Here is a 17552-nt window from a genome sequence, read left to right as displayed (position 1 = left end):
GATGCACGGGATCGAATTTTAAAAGTGCAAAAAAAATTAATCAATTTAACAAATCGAATTTCTATCTTTATTTCTTAAGATTTGAGATATATTAATGAAAAACAGGAGGTTGAAGCCGGAAGTATTTTTCACGATTCAGTGTCAGTTTTGATAATTGTTGAAAATATAGTTAGAAAATTAGTAAAAAGATATTAATAATAAATAATTACAAAAATGCCATTAGGATTTCTTAGGGTTGCCTAGCGTTTCTTTCTTTTATATATAAGATTAATTAATTATACGGATTTAATTGTAAAAAAAAAAAAAAAAAAAAAAAAAAAAAAAAAGATAGTAACTTTTTTCCATAGATTTGGAAGCCAACAACCTTATAACTTCCCCACTACCCCCACATTCATTAATCCCCCTTCATTTGTCCCGTGTTTCTGACCACCACCACACACACACACACACACACACACACACACACACACTGCCGTATCAACAGTATAGCAGTAAATACTTTGTCACTTGTGTACAGAAAAACCGAAATTCACAGACCCCATTTAGAAATTTTGCTTTTTTTCTCTTCATTTGATGCCAAAGATCTGACCTTTTTTTCCTAATCTCGATGTTCCCCGTCTTTTTGTCTCTCTATTGTATAATTAAGGTTACGAAAATTCAAGAATTATGCATGGGCTTAGCCGCCTGAGCAACGGGGCGAGCTCTGTTTCCCCGCCGTCCTCCCCCCGCCACCGTGTCAGCCGCGGCAAGGGCACCACCTCCCCCGCCGGTGGATGCGACGGTGGCGCGAAGAATTTCCGCGGCGGGGTAGGGAGGGTGGAGATGAAGAATGTGGCGGAGAGGTTCCGGTATTTCTTGATCTCGGCGTTGTACAGGAAAAGAGGGGTGCTTTTGTTTGCTCCGTTGTTGTATATAGCTGGGATGCTTATGTATATGGGTACAATGGGGTTTAATGCTATGAGTAGTGTCGGCGGCGGCGATGCGGTGGGGCCCGGTTCCGTGTACCGGAGCCCCGAGGTTTTCGAGAAGCTCTGGCCTTTTATGGAGGCTGAAAGCAGCAACCGTACCTCTAATTTGGTGATTTATGTTTTTCATTTTCTTTCTCTTTTTTAGTTTATAGTATTCTTTTGTAGTGTGTTGGTTGCAATTATGTTGTTTGGTTGTTTATTTGATGCATAATTTGGTTGAAAATAAATTGCATAGGAGAATTTCGCCTTTTTCGATTGCATTCTTTTCGAAATGCTGGCTCAAAATCAGAGTGTGGTAGTTGGAGGGTGGATGATTTTTCTATTTTCAATTATGCATCCTAAAAGGCAAGATTTGAGCAATTCGTTATAAATGTTTCGGGTAATCGAGTAATAACAGGCTAATGATTTTTCATAAAAAAAAAAATCGAGTTTCGTTGAACATTGGAGGACACGTTAGTATTTTGAGGAAATTTTTATGCTCTTGTCGAAATGCAAATGATTTGGAGATCGGCTCTGCTTATGGAATATCGGATAAGCATGATTGTAACATGCTGATTGAATAGTTATGGTAACACAGTCGTGCATAGTAATCTGTGTCGAGAGTTTGTGTCACTATAGAGATATTTTTTCGTTTATAAATTGGATAATAAGAAATCGTTTGGTGAAATTGGAGCAAATCTTATCGCTTTCTGAACATTGATTTCATTGAGAATTGTTTTAGCGTATCCAGCTACTAAAAACGATATACGATTGTCTCTGATTTTTTAATGAAATTAACAACGACTCTGCCATGAAATTATATGCAGTTATCGAATGTTTGGAATCCAAAGATGAAACAAGGTTGGAAGCCTTGTATCAAACAGACAGTTTCCCAACCAGGTTTGTAATAAAAATATTTAATCTTCTGAAATAACATATGATTTTGTGGTGGCCACGAGAAAACAGTGGATACTTGTATTGTTTGATATCGGATTAATTACGAGCCTCCATTTATTTTTAACTTTATTTTTAACTAATTTACACGATGATCTCTACTTTATTTTGTGCATGGCGGGCTCTCAGAGTTGTCACAGTCAAACGGCTTCCTAATAATCGAAGCGAATGGAGGGTTGAACCAACAGAGGATATCGGTATGTCTATTGTAATAAAATATTGTCCCTATTATGACAATTACACATTTTGAATTCTTGATTATTAATTTTTTTTTGCCCGTTTTTTGTAACAGATATGTGATGCAGTGGCGGTGGCGGGTTTGCTGAATGCTACACTTGTTATCCCGATATTTCATTTAAATAGCGTTTGGCAAGATTCCAGGTGAGGATGAAAAATATAGCACGAACATTTCGCGAGAATTTAGGATATATTTTAATAAATATCGAACCATGCTATAATGTCTTTTGCAGCAAATTTGGCGATATTTTTGATGAGGAGTTCTTCATTTACGCGCTCAGAAACCATGTTAATGTAATTAGAAAGCTTCCGGAAGAAATACTCGAGCAGTACGATAATAATATAAGCAACATAGTGAATTTGAGAGTAAAAGCATGGTCAAGCCCATCTTACTATCTTCAAAAGGTTCTGCCAAAGCTGCTCGAGTGGAAGTATTAATCTCTCCCCTCTCTTCTTTTTTACTATCTTTTTTTTTTCGATAATATGTTTTTAAATATAAAAACCCTTTTTTTTTTTTTTTAATAATTGTGGCGGCAGGGCTGTACGCATTGCGCCTTTCTCCAACAGACTGGCCCACGCAGTTCCACCGTATCTCCAAGGCCTTCGATGCCTATGCAATTTCGAAGCACTTAGATTTTCCGAACCCATACGAATGCTAGCTGCTAAGATGGTTGATCGAATGGTCACAAATAGTTCTAAAAGTGGGGGCAGATATGTGTCCGTTCATCTCCGATTCGAAGAGGTACTATTGTTTTTTTTTTTTTTTTTCTTGTGCAATTTATTTTAATCCTAACAACCTTTGATCTTGTAATGAAGGATATGGTTGCATTTTCTTGCTGCATATACGATGGGGGTGAAGAAGAAAAACGTGACATGGATATTGTTCGAGAAAGAAGTTGGAGGGGAAAATTTCGGAGGAGGGGTAGAGTAATTAGGCCAGGTGCTAATCGTGTTGACGGAAAATGCCCTCTAACTCCATTGGAGGTATGCATATTTATTTATTTTCTTGATTTATAAATGTGAATTCTTGATTTTATAGCTTTATAATTGTGTGTTATTTATAGGTGGGAATGATGCTTAGGGGAATGGGATTTGATAACACCACCTCTCTTTACGTTGCGGCCGGGAAAATTTACAAAGTCGAAAAACATATGGCTCCATTAAAACAGATGTTTCCGGGTTTAGAAACGAAGGACACACTAGCTTCGATTGAAGAGCTTGCTCCGTTTACGGTAATTAATATAATTATACAACTCTGCATGCAAAAAATGCAGTTTTTTGCATTTTAAGGTTGTAATAAAAAGAAAATTAAAAAAATGATTATCTTGTTATTTAGGGACATTCGTCTAGGTTGGCAGCTCTCGACTATACGGTTTGCCTACACAGTGAAGTTTTCGTTACGACTCAAGGGGGTAATTTCCCCCATTTCTTGGTAGGACACAGACGGTATTTCTACGAAGGTCACTCCAAAACTATAAAACCAGATAAGAGGAAGTTAGCTCAATTATTCGATAAACCGAGTGTAAGGTAACATGATGTTTTTTTTTTCGGCGTAAGAAAATATAACTCAATTCTTGATCATGTTTCTTTTAAACATTTATATTTTTTTTTTGCATAGGTGGCAAGATTTTAAACGACAATTGCAGGATATGCTTCATCATAACGATGTGAAGGGGATTGAGCTGAGAAAATCGAGCAGCTCGCTTTACATGTACCCCATGCCAGATTGTATGTGCAGAAAAACGGATGCTAAAGTCGAGTACAGCAACACGACCAAAACTACGTAGTTTTTGAGGAAGAAAAGACGGGTTTTTATAGGGGCTCGTATAGTCGTTAACAACATTCATATAGCAATTTATATTATAACCGGTATAGCTGTAAATCGATATACATATATATCATAAAAATCAATTCTTTTCCCCTCTTCTTTTGGAAACAGTTTACAGCTTTGTAATGGATACAGTTCTTCTGTTTGGTAATGAAAATCATTCTTTATAGATTCATATTCATTTCAAGATGAAAGATGAATCTCTCTCTCTCTCTCTCTCTCTCTCTCTCTCTCTCTCTCTCTCACACACACACACACACACACATATTGGAATATGTAGGTTTTATCTGGGAAGTGCTTATACACAGTGGTAAGATTGAGTAAAAAGGGGGGGAAGAGAGAACCAGCCCTTAAAATATAGAAAGGGGCAAATTAAAAGGCCAATTATTGCAATTGTGTTTGCCATGTTACAATCAACTCTTCAATAACTTAAACATAATCAACCAAGTCCTTTTTTTTTTTTTTTTTTTAAATAAATAAACAAGATTTATTTATAAAAAAAATTGAAAATGTTAGTATGAGATTAAAATCAACAAGGCAAATAAATGGCCCAAAAGTGGTTCCCCACCATAGCCAACTCATTTATTCATGCAGGTGAACATAACCCATGTGGGATCATCTAATCTTTAAATGCTACAAATTAACTTAATATAATCACTTTTTTTTCATCTCAAATTTGCCCAAGAAACACACACTCAAACACACACACATACACACACATATATATATATATATACACACACAAGACTCAAGAGAGAGGGGAAGTGGAGCCCACAGCACAAGGGGTAGTGATCTGTAAAAGTGTACCTACCCACCAAATCCAACCCCATCCATTAACTACTTGTCTTTCTCACCAACTTGGTCAAAAATCAATACACACACACACACCCATCTTTTTATTTATTATTTATTATTTATTTTTATTGAGCTTTTATTGGTTAATTACAAAAAAAACCACCTCCAAACTACTGGCCACTACTCACCCTCCTTATTTAATTTCTTCTCTCCTCTTTCAAGTCTCATCATCCCATTGCCAAATCACCCCCTCACCCCCACCCCCCACCCCCATGTATATATATCATCTTTTTTCCGTTTCTCATATGTAAAAAAGTTCTAATTATAATCCCCACTTTCTCTCTCTACCTTCCCACCGCTCTCTTTCTCTCTCTAACATCATTTACAGGAAGGGAAAAAGATTGGATTTTTAGGTGATGGGGCGGTCCCCTTGCTGTGAAAAAGCACACACAAACAAAGGTGCTTGGACTAAAGAAGAAGACCAGCGTCTCATCAATTACATACGCTCCCATGGTGAAGGCTGCTGGCGTTCCCTCCCCAAAGCAGCAGGTACAACCTCTTTATGCATGTTTTTTTTTTCAATTTTGGTTGTGTTTCAATTTGTAATTGGGGGTTTTGCTGATTTTAATTAATTTTATGATTTAATTGCAGGGTTGCTTAGATGCGGCAAGAGTTGCAGATTGAGGTGGATTAATTACTTGAGACCTGACCTCAAGAGAGGCAATTTCACTGATGAAGAAGATGACATCATCATCAAACTCCATAGCTTGCTTGGAAATAAGTACGCCCCTTTTCTTTTTTAATTTTTTTTAATTTTTTTTAATTGGGTTTGATTGATTGATTAAAGAATGCATTTTTATTTTTAGGGTTTGATTGATTGATTAAAGAATGAATTTTTATTTTTATTTTTTTCCGGCAGATGGTCTTTGATAGCTGGAAGATTGCCTGGAAGAACAGACAATGAGATCAAGAATTACTGGAACACACATATTAAACGTAAGCTTATTAGCCGTGGCATAGACCCACACACCCACCGTTCAGTCAACGCCACCACCACCGCCGCTGCCGGAACTGCTACTATCGCCGCCACTACTTGCCTAGACTTCAGACATTCCGTTACTCCACCATCGAAGAACGAGCCCGACACCAAGAATATTATTTGCACCCCCACAACAGATAACTCGTCATCAATTGATAACACCAAATGCAGCAGCAGCACAACGGAGGAGTCCCAACCACCGGCGCCTCTGCCTCCGCCGCCGCCGCCGGCGGCGGAGGGTAGCGCCGCCCTTGCACTAGACTTGGAGCTGTCTATAGGCTTGCCTTCTCAGTCCAAGTATACAAGAAGTGGTTCTTTCAACTTTTCGTGGGCTGAGTCAAAGTCTTTTAACGAATTCTTGAGGCCGGCGGCGGCGGCGATTGTGGCGGAGGCACCGCCCACGGCGGTGAAACTGGTGGCGCGTGCCATGTGCATGTGCCGGCAGATGGGTCTCCAGAAGGGCCAGTTATGTAGCAATTGTCAATCTTATAATGGTGTATACAGATATTGCTGATTATGACTTTTATTTGTAAAAAAATCTTAGATTTAGATATTACCTTTCTTTTCATTTTCTTTGTTCTCTCTGATTTGGAGTTGAATCAAAATGTAATCACTCAAAATTATGAATATGATGTGATTAGTTGTTTTGGCTAATCACATGCTTATGCTTTTAATTATTACGTGGTCGGTTAAATGATGAAAAACCCCTCGTGTTTGGGTAATTACAATCATTCTTCTTAACTATAAATATTTTTATACGTTCACCATTGCGGTGTCAAATTTAGTGAAATATTCAAGATTATGTGGAATATTCTACATTTTGTACCCGTTTTACCTCATTCGAGTCCACATTTTAAAATAAGATGATCATAAGATGTGTCATTTGGTTCGAAAATATCAGATTGTAGTGCATCAGAAACAACATTTTGTACAAAACGAGTGATAAGATTCATGATTGAAGGTTGTTGTAAATTTGTAATTATCCAAACAAGAGGGGTCATTTTATAATCAGAAACAACATTTTGTACAAAACGAGTGATAAGATTCATGATTGAAGGTTTGTTTTAAATTTGTAATTATCCAAACAAGAGGGGTCATTTTATAACTTAATCGTATCTCAAGGGTGGCTGCTAAATATTGGGAGTAGATTATAACCTACAATATTTAAATAATCAAAATTCAAAAGTCAATGAAGATGAATTATAGGATTAAACCTTTTATATTTTGGCTGACGTAATATTGTATAGACTTTAGAAAATTTCTTTTATTTAAATTTTGTAGTTAGCAAATTTGTCATTTAATTAGGTGTGGATAAGAACTAATTAAGAAGATGTTTTCAAATAAATTCCGTGAACATAGCATTCACGTATGTCCAATTACTGACTCAATATGAATTTATTCACTTTATTAAATTTTTGATGGCTGAAAAAAATAATGTATGGAGTTGTTATTTATGATATAATTATGTTCGATTTACGAAAATATAATAGTAAATGTAGTGATTGGATAATATTATTTGAACGTTTAACTATTTTTTAAATAATTTGAATTAGTTGTTAGAAAGAAAAAGTTTGTTGAATATTTGAATTTGAACCTAAGAACCTAACAATAACAAACTAAATATTAACTAATAATTAGGTTTTAGGTATGAACTAATTCAAAACAAATATTAACTAATAATTAGGTTTTAAATAACTCTTCTTTCTTTACATTTTTTTAGAATTAATAAGTTGTTACGTCTTACGTTTAGAATTAATGTTTAAAGTATTTAGATAATGACTTTATAAGCTATTTTTAATCATCATATAAGATCTCCAACACTTTTTTTTTTAAATTTTATGATTTTTTTAGACTTTTACCAAACACTTCGAAAAGACTTATAAGCTCTCAAATCTTATAGTCAGACTAAAAACTTATTACAGTAGAACCTCGATAAATTAATACCCGATAAATTAATAACCTCGCTTAAATAATAAATTTTCCCGGTCCCGACTCGGGGACAACGTGCTAAATTAATAATTCGCTAAATTTATAAGATAATACACATTCGAAAAATTTAAGAAGCCCCATATAATATATAAATTAATAATGCATAAAAATAATTCTTAAATTACATGGTATAGTACATATTTTATAGATCTATGAAAGCTTAATACAATATAATTTAATTGTTGCTTGTTTCTTGTTGAAGTTCACATTACTACCAATCTCGTCCCTCACTTTTCTTATCATGGTTATAACTTTCGGTATTGTTTTGTCATAACTCAACATAAAATCGTTCTATACCATTGCTGCTTTAAGAGCTTCCGTTCGTGAAACGGGCTCTATAATGCATTGAACTAATGATACAATGAATAATATACACGTAAAAAAATTAAAAAAAATGTATTTATTGAAAATAATAATTAACGTAATTTCATAAATTAATAATTTATTAATTAATGTATAAATTAATAATTATTAATTTATCGATAAGTTAATATTTCGCTAAATTAATGAAATTTTGATGGTCCCAACAGTATTAATTTATAGAGGTTTAACTGTAGTACACTATGTACTAGCTTATTGTTATGTACAATCTTATTATAGTGTTAATTAATTATTAATCATGTTTCTAATATTATAATTTGAATTAATTGACCTAAGAGTATCATATCTTTGCTTTTGCCATGAAAATCATATATATATATATATATATATATATATATATATATATATATATATATAATATGCTGACAGCTTTTGACCCACACAAATTCAATCCAAATGAATTTATTACCATTAAGAATCTACTATTGATTTCAAATGATAAGATTTCGATTATTGGAGATTCAATAATTTGACTTTACTACCACAAATATTGTCCAATCAATTCTTATCTAGGGCACTAAAAGAGTCACATTTAAAAGATGTAGAAACTAGGGTTATAAATTGTCGATATTATCGGCCAATCAGTCCACTTTTGATCCATTTTTTTGGTCGGTAATCTCTTTTAATCAATAATTTTTTTTTGTAGTGTCGGTAATTTTAACAGATCCACCGTTTCTCAAAATTTTAAATATCTTTTGGAAAAACTTTTTAAAAATCTTATTATTGTAATTTTTTTTTGAATAAATAGATAGCCGATATTATCACCAACCAATATCGCATTTAAATAAAATAAGATAAATATAACACGGCCCTAAATTTTCGAAATACACAGACTAATTAAACACGCACATGGTATTATTAGTTGAACTTATTAGAAACTAAATGGTGTGTATTGGAATCTAATTCTTGTGACTATATTCCACAGAAAATGGCGCATATTCCTCCACCTAAATATACCTACTCACTCAAGATATATACGCTCATACATATATATATATATATATATATATATATATATATATATATATATATATATATATATATATATATATATATATATATATATATATATATATATATATATATATATATATATATATATATAAAATTGTGTGAGAGTGAAGCTAAATCAAAATGTAGCCCATTAAAATTCCTGATTAATTAATTAGTCAATTATTGTTGCTTGTTACATATATATTTTATTTAAAAAAGAAGGAAAAGAAAATATATAATAGAGAGATATCATGAATTGAAGAGCATGTGACATGTTTGGATGGTTGGTAAACAGATCTCTCAAAAGTTGCAGAAAATACTAAAATAGAAATTAGGAAAGAGAAGAGCTTGGTTAGTTAAAGGTAGGTGGCTGGCGGTGGTGGTGGTGGTGGAGTGGTGGTGCATGGCGGCGGTGTTGAGGTGGAGGAGATATATGGTCAATAAATTGGATAATATTTCCACATTTCATTTAAAAACAATTACAAAGATTATTAATTAATATGATATGAAAGAAGAAAGACATTAAGGAAGTTGGCAGTTGGAAAATTATTATATATTACTCATAAATTAAAAATAATAATAATAATAATAAAAGGGGTATTAATTTCACATGCTCTCACCAAACCAATCTACTTTGCGGCGTTGTGAAGCTCTCTACCATGTGCTAATTACTTCTCTTTGTCAATTTTTTCTTCATTTTTTTAGTCAATTTTCATTTTCATCACAGTAATAATTGCTGTCAAGATATATATATATATATATATATATATATACACACACACACACACACACACGACACCTGTAAGAAGAGAAGCATCATCTGAAAGAACCATTGATTTAGTTAAATGTCTTGATGAACAGAACCATGCCACTTATTAATCATATTATAATTATAATTATGTTATTTCTAATTATAAATGTCTTTTTCAGTTAATAACAATATAAACCACCTGACAAGACGTCTCATCCACATTCTAGCCAATCATATCCTCTGTATCTGACTTTATTAACCAATTAATTACTCATAATTTAAATTATAATCACCAAAAATATATAATCCCTGCGTGAACAAACCTCAAAAAAAAAAAAAAAAAAAAACCTTCACAAAACATCAACTAAATTATTTAAAAAATATATATTATATATATAGCCAATTAATTTTCTTTTACGAATTTTTCCATTAGATAGACAAAAGGGTGGGGTGGTGGCGGTGTGGCGGTATACGGAGGTGGTTGGTGGCGGTGATGACGAATGACGATAGAGGCAGCAACCAAATATAGTACCTATTTTTCTCGGCTCATTAATATTTTTTTGGTTTCTACTATGAGTTTTAAATTTATGTGTGACTCAATATTATTTTTTTTTATTAAAAACAATATAATATACATAAATAGTGTAATAATGTTATTATAATTATGAAATGGTCCCTCGAATATAATTAATATATAAAATCGAAATAAAAAAAAGAAGTGGGTGTGGGTGGATATATCTTCTAGAAGGGGGGCCATGTAAGAACCCATGTTACTCGTACCTAATAGTTTGGCATTTTCTTTTACTTCCTCAAATAGTGCTAATTACTAAAACTCACCAAACCTTCTAGAAAGTACTTTGTCTTCTTTATTTGTATTCTTTCTAAATTCTGACAATACATACAATTCTTGATTGTGTGTGTGTGTGTGTTTTCTATTGATCAATTAATGTATAAGTCATCTAAAAGCCGAAGCCAGTTTGAGCTCGATTTGTTAACATACTGAACAAAGCTCGTTCGATAAATTATGAAACTTGATTCGATCCCGTAAAAGTCGTGTTGGCTCGATTAAAGATCGTTTGAGCTCGATAAACAGATTAGGGTGCATATGGTGTGGGCCCACACAAATGGGCCTTTGAGCTTACAAGTGTTGCAGACCGTTAATATTTACCCACTTATATAAAACATGTCATTGTTCAGCCCAACTAAATAAGGTAACCCATTATATAAAACAAGGCCCAATAATAAATAATGTTTTCTTGAAAATTATAGGCTTAATTTCACCTTGCACCCTCGAAATATACAATTTTGGCGCTTTGCACCCTTGGAAATAATTTATGGCACTTTACACCCTAAAAAACATGTTTAATCGTTCAAATTGCACCCTACTTTATTTTCCGGCCAGAATTTCCATCGTTGAGCTATTTTTTGATTGTCAATATATTTTTGCTCGAAAAAATACATTTGCATTTTGCACCCCGAAGAAAAAACAACTGAATAGACAAAAATGACCATGTTAACGATTTTAAAATAAGTCGATGACAAAAAAATACGGCAGGAAAATAGACTAGGGTGCACTTTGAACGATTTTGAGGGTGCAAAATGTCATAAATTATTTTTGAGGGTGCAAAGTGTCAAAATGGTACATTTTGAGGGTGCAAGGTGAAATTAAGCCAAAAATATATTAGCTTTCCTAGATACTACATCCCGGTGAAATACACTTGGTGATTATTAACTGTTAATATAATGAAATAATTTTCCACTAAACACACATATAGACATAAATGTGTGTTATTATATGCAGATCGACCGACTATGACAATTATTAAGAAAAACATGAAATAAAGAAATGCGCAATCTTGCAAACGACACTAAACATGCAGAGATAGATACCGAATCAATTAATTGATTTTGTGGAATCTAGTCTCATAGAGTCTAGATATTTTATTTTTGTGTACACGTGTACTACTTGGATTCGTTACTCAATATTCTACTAAGTTCTTTTATTAATTTTTGAAAATATTAATATTAAATAATACATTTCTCTAACAACTAATTAAAATTTTAATTGAGATGATCATTCAACATGATATTATTTAAGCCAGACGAAATAAAAGGAACAAGAGTTTGAATCTCACCGGCAATCGTTCACTACTATATAGGTAAAAAAACAAATAGTAAAAGGCAAAGAAACACACTAGTTGATACACTACATGTAGCAACTTTGCCACTCTCGATACATGCAAATATTGGATTTTTTTATTTTATTTATATATGAAAGAACAATATAATACATAGTGCTAAAGTTTGGTTGTCTTGTAACCCCAATACAACCACACCACCACTATTAAAATCAAAGATTTGTTTTGCTCAAATTAAAGATAATTAAAAGATTTGTTTTGCTCAAATTTTTTCTATATACAAATTAAAGAAAATTCAAGAAACAAAATTTCTCCGGTCAAGGGTAATTTAGTAAAAAAAACATATATTCCCTCTCTATATATACCTCCAATAATATTCTATATACGCATCACTTGTGCCAACAATATAATCTTGAATATTAATTATTAAGATGGATTCAAATGCTTTACTCCACGAGCTTTCTCTTCCCAAATTGCCCTCAAATATGATTCCACATAAATTCATTTGGCCCAAAGAAAAAAACAACCATGCCGACGACATTGCTAACCAAGAAGAACTCAACGAACCCGTCGTTGATCTCGAGGGTTTCTTTAACGGCGATACTGAGTCGACTCGGGTGACAGCCGAGCTGGTTAGATCAGCTTGTTTGAGCCATGGTTTGTTCCAAGTGATCAATCATGGCGTCGATATGGAGCTCATAAACACGGTTAACGATCACGTTAGAGATTTCTTTAATCTCCCCATTGACGAAAAAATGAGGGTTCAAAGAGAGCCAGATAGCTTTTGGGGGTATTCGTTTGCCCATGCAGATCGTTTTTCGTTGAATTTACCGTGGAAGGAAACTATTTCTTGTTTCTTCCACGGAAATGGCGCCCCTCGTGATTCCGAGGCAACTGCGTTTTTCAAATCGGCTTTTCGCCAAGAATTTGAAAACAAGGGGTAAGCGATTAATAAGTGTATATATATTTGATTTAAATGGCTCGCGCGATTCATTTATAACACTACTTAGCATGTAATTTTTTTTTTAATTTTTTTTTCTTGATAGATTGATATTCGAAAAGTATTGCGAGGCAATGAAGAAGTTATCTCTAACCATAATGGAAATCCTGGGAATAAGTTTGGGTGTAAATCGATCCTACTTCAAAGAGTTTTTCGAAGACGGTAGTTCCATTATGAGATGCAACTTCTACCCACCGTGCCAAGAACCCGATCTAGCCCTCGGCACCGGACCCCACTGCGATCCAACGGCTCTAACCATCCTCCATCAAGATCAAGTTGGCGGTCTCCAAGTTTTCTCCGGAAACAAATGGAAATCCGTCAAACCTAGACCCAACGCATTAGTCATCAATCTCGGTGACACTTTCGCTGTAAGTCAAATATATTTTCTATTACATAATATTTTAACCACACCAGTGTTTAATCTTATCTTGACTAATTTATGTATAAGGCATTGTCGAATGGAGTGTATAAGAGTTGCGAGCACAGAGCAGTGGTGAACGAGAAAATGGCGAGGGTATCTTTGGTATTTTTCATGTGCCCTAGAGAAGACAAAGTGATTGTACCACCAAAAGAGCTAGTGAAGAAGAGGCAAAGGTTGTACCCTGATTTCAAATGGTCGGAGTATCTTGGATTCACACAGAAACATTATAGGGTTGATATTGCTACCCTACAAAATTTCATTACGTGGCTCGTTTCCCACCACACAACCTAGCCCTAGCTAGATACCTACCTAACTAGGTCGTCCTTTTATTTTATTATTTTTAATTATCGTATTTTAATTTCCTCGTGCAATAATTAGTGTGTGTTTGGTATCTATTGGTGTGTACGGATTCATTTTGTGATGTGTGTATTGCTATTTTGGAGTTTGTTTTAAATAAAAGTTTCCGAATATATAAATATAGCCTTGTATAAAATTATATAATATTGGCACACGTGGGAATTGATTGGTCAAATTATAATCATAATTAATTTGGGCTGCCATTTGTCCAACCCAACTAAACAAGGTAGCCCATTTCAGGCTCAATTAGCCAATGCAAAACCCAACAAAGAAAAGGGTAAATTACGACCCAATGTTAAATTACGAAAAATCCCTTCTTGTCTGGATAATTACAACATCTCCCCCTCAATTATGAATCTTCTTTCATATTCACCCTTATGGTGTCAAATTCAATAGAATTTTCTAGATTCCGCGGAATGTTCTCTAGTTTGTACTTGTTTTGTGCAAAAATGCAGTTTCTGATGTACCACGGTCTGATATATACAAACCGAGAGATACATCTTATAATTATCTTGTTTCAAATGTGGAGCTCGAATGAGATAAAACGAGAACTAGAGAATATTCAACATAATGTAGAAGATTCTATTACGTGTAAGAAGGTTCATAGTTGATGGTGAGTGTAATTACTCAAATAGAAGGAATTTAATTTTACCTCAAGGGATAGTCGTATAATTTACCCAAAAAAAAAAAAGTCACATTTTATTACTCATTGAATTTCATTTGGATAAATATAAATCTTCACATAAATATATTAACACCCAATGCTATTATTATTGTACAAAGTTTATTACAAATAAATCTAGAAACATCACACCTAGGCATAATCAAAGCATCAACAGAAAATCAAACTCAAACAATACAAAGAACTGAACTTAAGACATCAAAATATTATCTACCTCCCACCACCCAATGTTGGTACAAGTACAACAATCTGATCTCTAATGCTATCATATCCAGCAGCAGTACTTGTGCTATAACTACCATCATCACCACCATCATTAACAACAAATTCGTTCAATCGATCACGAAGCAAAGATTCCGTCTCTTCTCCGTCGTCCCCATTCCGGGCCCACGCGCGTTTCCCACCGAGCCTCAAACCTTCCAACTCCACGGCCACCTCCTTCATACTAGGCCTATCTTCACCTCTCACATTTAAGCACCCTTTTGCCAGCTTAGCAACTTCCATTATCTGCTCATAATTATCTCCCACAATACTATCATCGACAATTTCGAGTATTCGATCTTGCTTCAGCAACGAAAGAAAGAAGTAAGACAGATTCTTCTCAACCTCCGGTTTGTCAAACCGTATTGCCCCCCTACCGGTTAGTAGCTCCAATAGTACAACTCCGAAACTATAGACATCGCTTTTCTCGGTCAACTGATTTGTCTGCATGTATTCAGGATCAAGATATCCGAAAGTTCCTTGTACCATGGTAGAAAGCTGAGTATGGTCCACAGGAACCAATCTTGAAGCTCCGAAATCGGCCACTTTAGCTGTGAAAGTGTGGTCTAAGAGAATATTGTCTGATTTCACATCTCTATGTATGATTGGAGTAGCAGCTGCAGAGTGTAAGTACGAGAGCACGCCGGCAGTTTCTGCAGCTATCCTTAAACGAGTCTCCCAATTAAGATAACGGGCCTTGAACTGATTGTGCACGTGTGAAGAAAGTGTGCCGTTGTCTACGAATTCGTAAACAAGAAGGGGCACTTCGGTTTCGAAGCAACAACCGAGGAGCCTGACCACATTCCTGTGGTTGACTTGAGAAAGAACAAGCACCTCGTTTATGAATTGCTCGGTTTGGTTCGGATCGACTCTTTTGGACCTTTTTATAGCAACTATGGTGTTGTCTTGTAGTAATCCTTTGTACACAGTGCCGAATCCACCTTGGCCGATGATCATGTCATTATTGAAGTCGTTTGTCGCCTTTTGCAGCTCGGTTGAAGTGAAGATTTTGACCATGTCTGGAGATCTTCCTCTACGAGCTAGTTTTTCAAGCAACATCATGCCACCATTCCGATGAAAGTACTCTTCCTTTGCTTTGTTGGATCTTCGTCTCTTGAGCTCCAAGTAAAGTACGCACGCAGACAATAAAAGAACAATCACCCCTACAGCACTCCCTGTTTATACATGTAATTTCAAGAATCCCAATACAAATTAAGCATAAAAGTTAATAAACATATCGAATCGAACATACATGTTGAACAAGAAAGATTAAATAGACAAATTAGTTAAACAAGTATATATTCAAATAACCTGCAACGATTCTTAGTATAAGTGGTTCACCACGCCTGCAACCTTGTCCACCTGTCTTCCCATCGCCACGGTACCCTTTCGGGCAAGGACACTCAAAATCGCCTTCATTGTTCACGCATTTATAATCACCGCACATCTTTTTAAGAACCGGATCGTTACATTCATCTATATCTGCAAATTACAAAAAAGCACGATAATTGAAGTCGCGCACGCTATGAAAGAGTCAAAGAAAAAAAAAACAAAAAAAAAAAAAAAAAAAAAACAAGAAACATGGGCATATATTATATACACATACCAGTACAACCGTCGACGAGATAAGGATTTCCTTGATAACCCTTAATGCAACTACAGCGATACCCATTCCCGTTTTTGGGTTCGACGCAGGTGGAGTTGGAGCTCAAACAAGCATAAGTAGTAATACTGCCCCTGCCCGTTCTCCGGTTCGTTTTCGCCGCTTCACAAGTCAGGTTTTCCATTGCCCAATCAATAACCATAGGAAGATGTGTAGTCTTCTTCAAATTGGTGAGGTTTTGGTATGAAAAATTGAATGCATTTTTCTCAGCAACAAAAGCATACCCACAACCGTTGAAATCCCAAACTCTTGTGTTATTAAAAAAACTGTACAATTGAATATGCATATCCCTAACATTTGGGAGAATGGAAGTCTGACAGCAGCCTGAACCCGTACAGGAACCTTCCGTCACATCCTCATGTTTAAAACACATGGTCATGCAAACGGAAAAGTAACTCCGGTCAAGCTGCTCACGGGAGACAAATGCATATGCATCACATCCCACAATCGTGACGGTATTAGCTGTATCATTGATTGTAAGATGTGGGGGCAAGGTTGTACTTGTTTGAAAGATGGAAGCCAATCTGCCATTGGGATGGTAACAAACGTGCCCTATCCGATTATTCAATCTCAGTTGGCCGTCGTCGAGACTTATATTTTGGATTTGCATTGTGCTTTCTCCTAAGAACAATTGTGGGGGGCTGAATGTTTCGTTGCAGACCACCATGAAACTCGGGCTTCGGTAACAATTTTCTGTGGTGCCGAATGGATATGGGATGCTTATGTTGCCGCATCGGTCGGCGCAACCAGGCTTTGCTATGGCCGGCAAATTTTGGGAGAGTGCTGGTTTGATCATAGCGAAGAAGAAGAAGATGATGATGGAAAAAACCATCAACGGTAAGGTTTGAAGCACACTATCAAAACGACGTCGCACCATCGTACTGTTTTTTTTTTCTTTCTAATATATATATATATATTTTCAGTTATATAATCATAAAAGAAAAGATTTATACAGAATGGATGATAAAACTATACATATATATACTACTGGTTTTTTGGTTTCATTTTTCTGAGTCAATGGATCGATCAAGTCTAGGTCTTTGGCAAGATTAACGAAGTTTCTTCGTAATTAATTATAAATAATTATATTCTTGACTTAAAATCTTGACTTAAAAG

General features: G+C 34.8%; 4 protein-coding genes across 4 annotated transcripts; 3 read left to right on the top strand and 1 right to left on the bottom strand.

The window, feature by feature from the left end:
* Positions 1-378: 378 nt before the first annotated feature.
* Positions 379-4141, top strand: LOC105974448 (O-fucosyltransferase family protein). Its single transcript, XM_012999554.2, has 10 exons — positions 379-1077; positions 1775-1847; positions 2031-2098; positions 2194-2282; positions 2372-2569; positions 2676-2880; positions 2955-3122; positions 3203-3370; positions 3475-3665; positions 3757-4141. Exons 1-10 carry the CDS (start codon positions 667-669, stop codon positions 3923-3925), a joined length of 1740 nt encoding a protein of 579 aa, XP_012855008.2. The 5' UTR covers positions 379-666; the 3' UTR covers positions 3926-4141.
* An 851-nt stretch (positions 4142-4992) lies between these two features.
* Positions 4993-6474, top strand: LOC105974368 (myb-related protein 330). Its single transcript, XM_012999455.2, has 3 exons — positions 4993-5310; positions 5413-5542; positions 5681-6474. Exons 1-3 carry the CDS (start codon positions 5178-5180, stop codon positions 6312-6314), a joined length of 897 nt encoding a protein of 298 aa, XP_012854909.2. The 5' UTR covers positions 4993-5177; the 3' UTR covers positions 6315-6474.
* Positions 6475-12423: 5949 nt separating this feature from the next.
* On the top strand, positions 12424-13947 carry LOC105974367 (gibberellin 20 oxidase 2). The gene is made up of 3 exons (XM_012999453.2): positions 12424-12992; positions 13099-13420; positions 13501-13947. Exons 1-3 carry the CDS (start codon positions 12484-12486, stop codon positions 13762-13764), a joined length of 1095 nt encoding a protein of 364 aa, XP_012854907.2. The 5' UTR covers positions 12424-12483; the 3' UTR covers positions 13765-13947.
* Positions 13948-14549: 602 nt separating this feature from the next.
* Positions 14550-17434, bottom strand: LOC105974191 (wall-associated receptor kinase 2-like). The gene is made up of 3 exons (XM_088815925.1): positions 16380-17434; positions 16085-16255; positions 14550-15948 (listed from the first exon to the last, which is right to left on the bottom strand). Exons 1-3 carry the CDS (start codon positions 17311-17313, stop codon positions 14723-14725), a joined length of 2331 nt encoding a protein of 776 aa, XP_088672051.1. The 5' UTR covers positions 17314-17434; the 3' UTR covers positions 14550-14722.
* Positions 17435-17552: the final 118 nt, after the last annotated feature.

Source organism: Erythranthe guttata, chromosome 3 (genome assembly GCF_056151865.1).
Source record: "Erythranthe guttata isolate IM_541 chromosome 3, IM_541, whole genome shotgun sequence".
Classification (NCBI taxonomy): domain Eukaryota; kingdom Viridiplantae; phylum Streptophyta; class Magnoliopsida; order Lamiales; family Phrymaceae; genus Erythranthe; species Erythranthe guttata.
The sequence above is the reverse complement of the archived record's forward strand: the minus strand, read 5'-3'. Positions and strand labels throughout refer to the sequence as shown.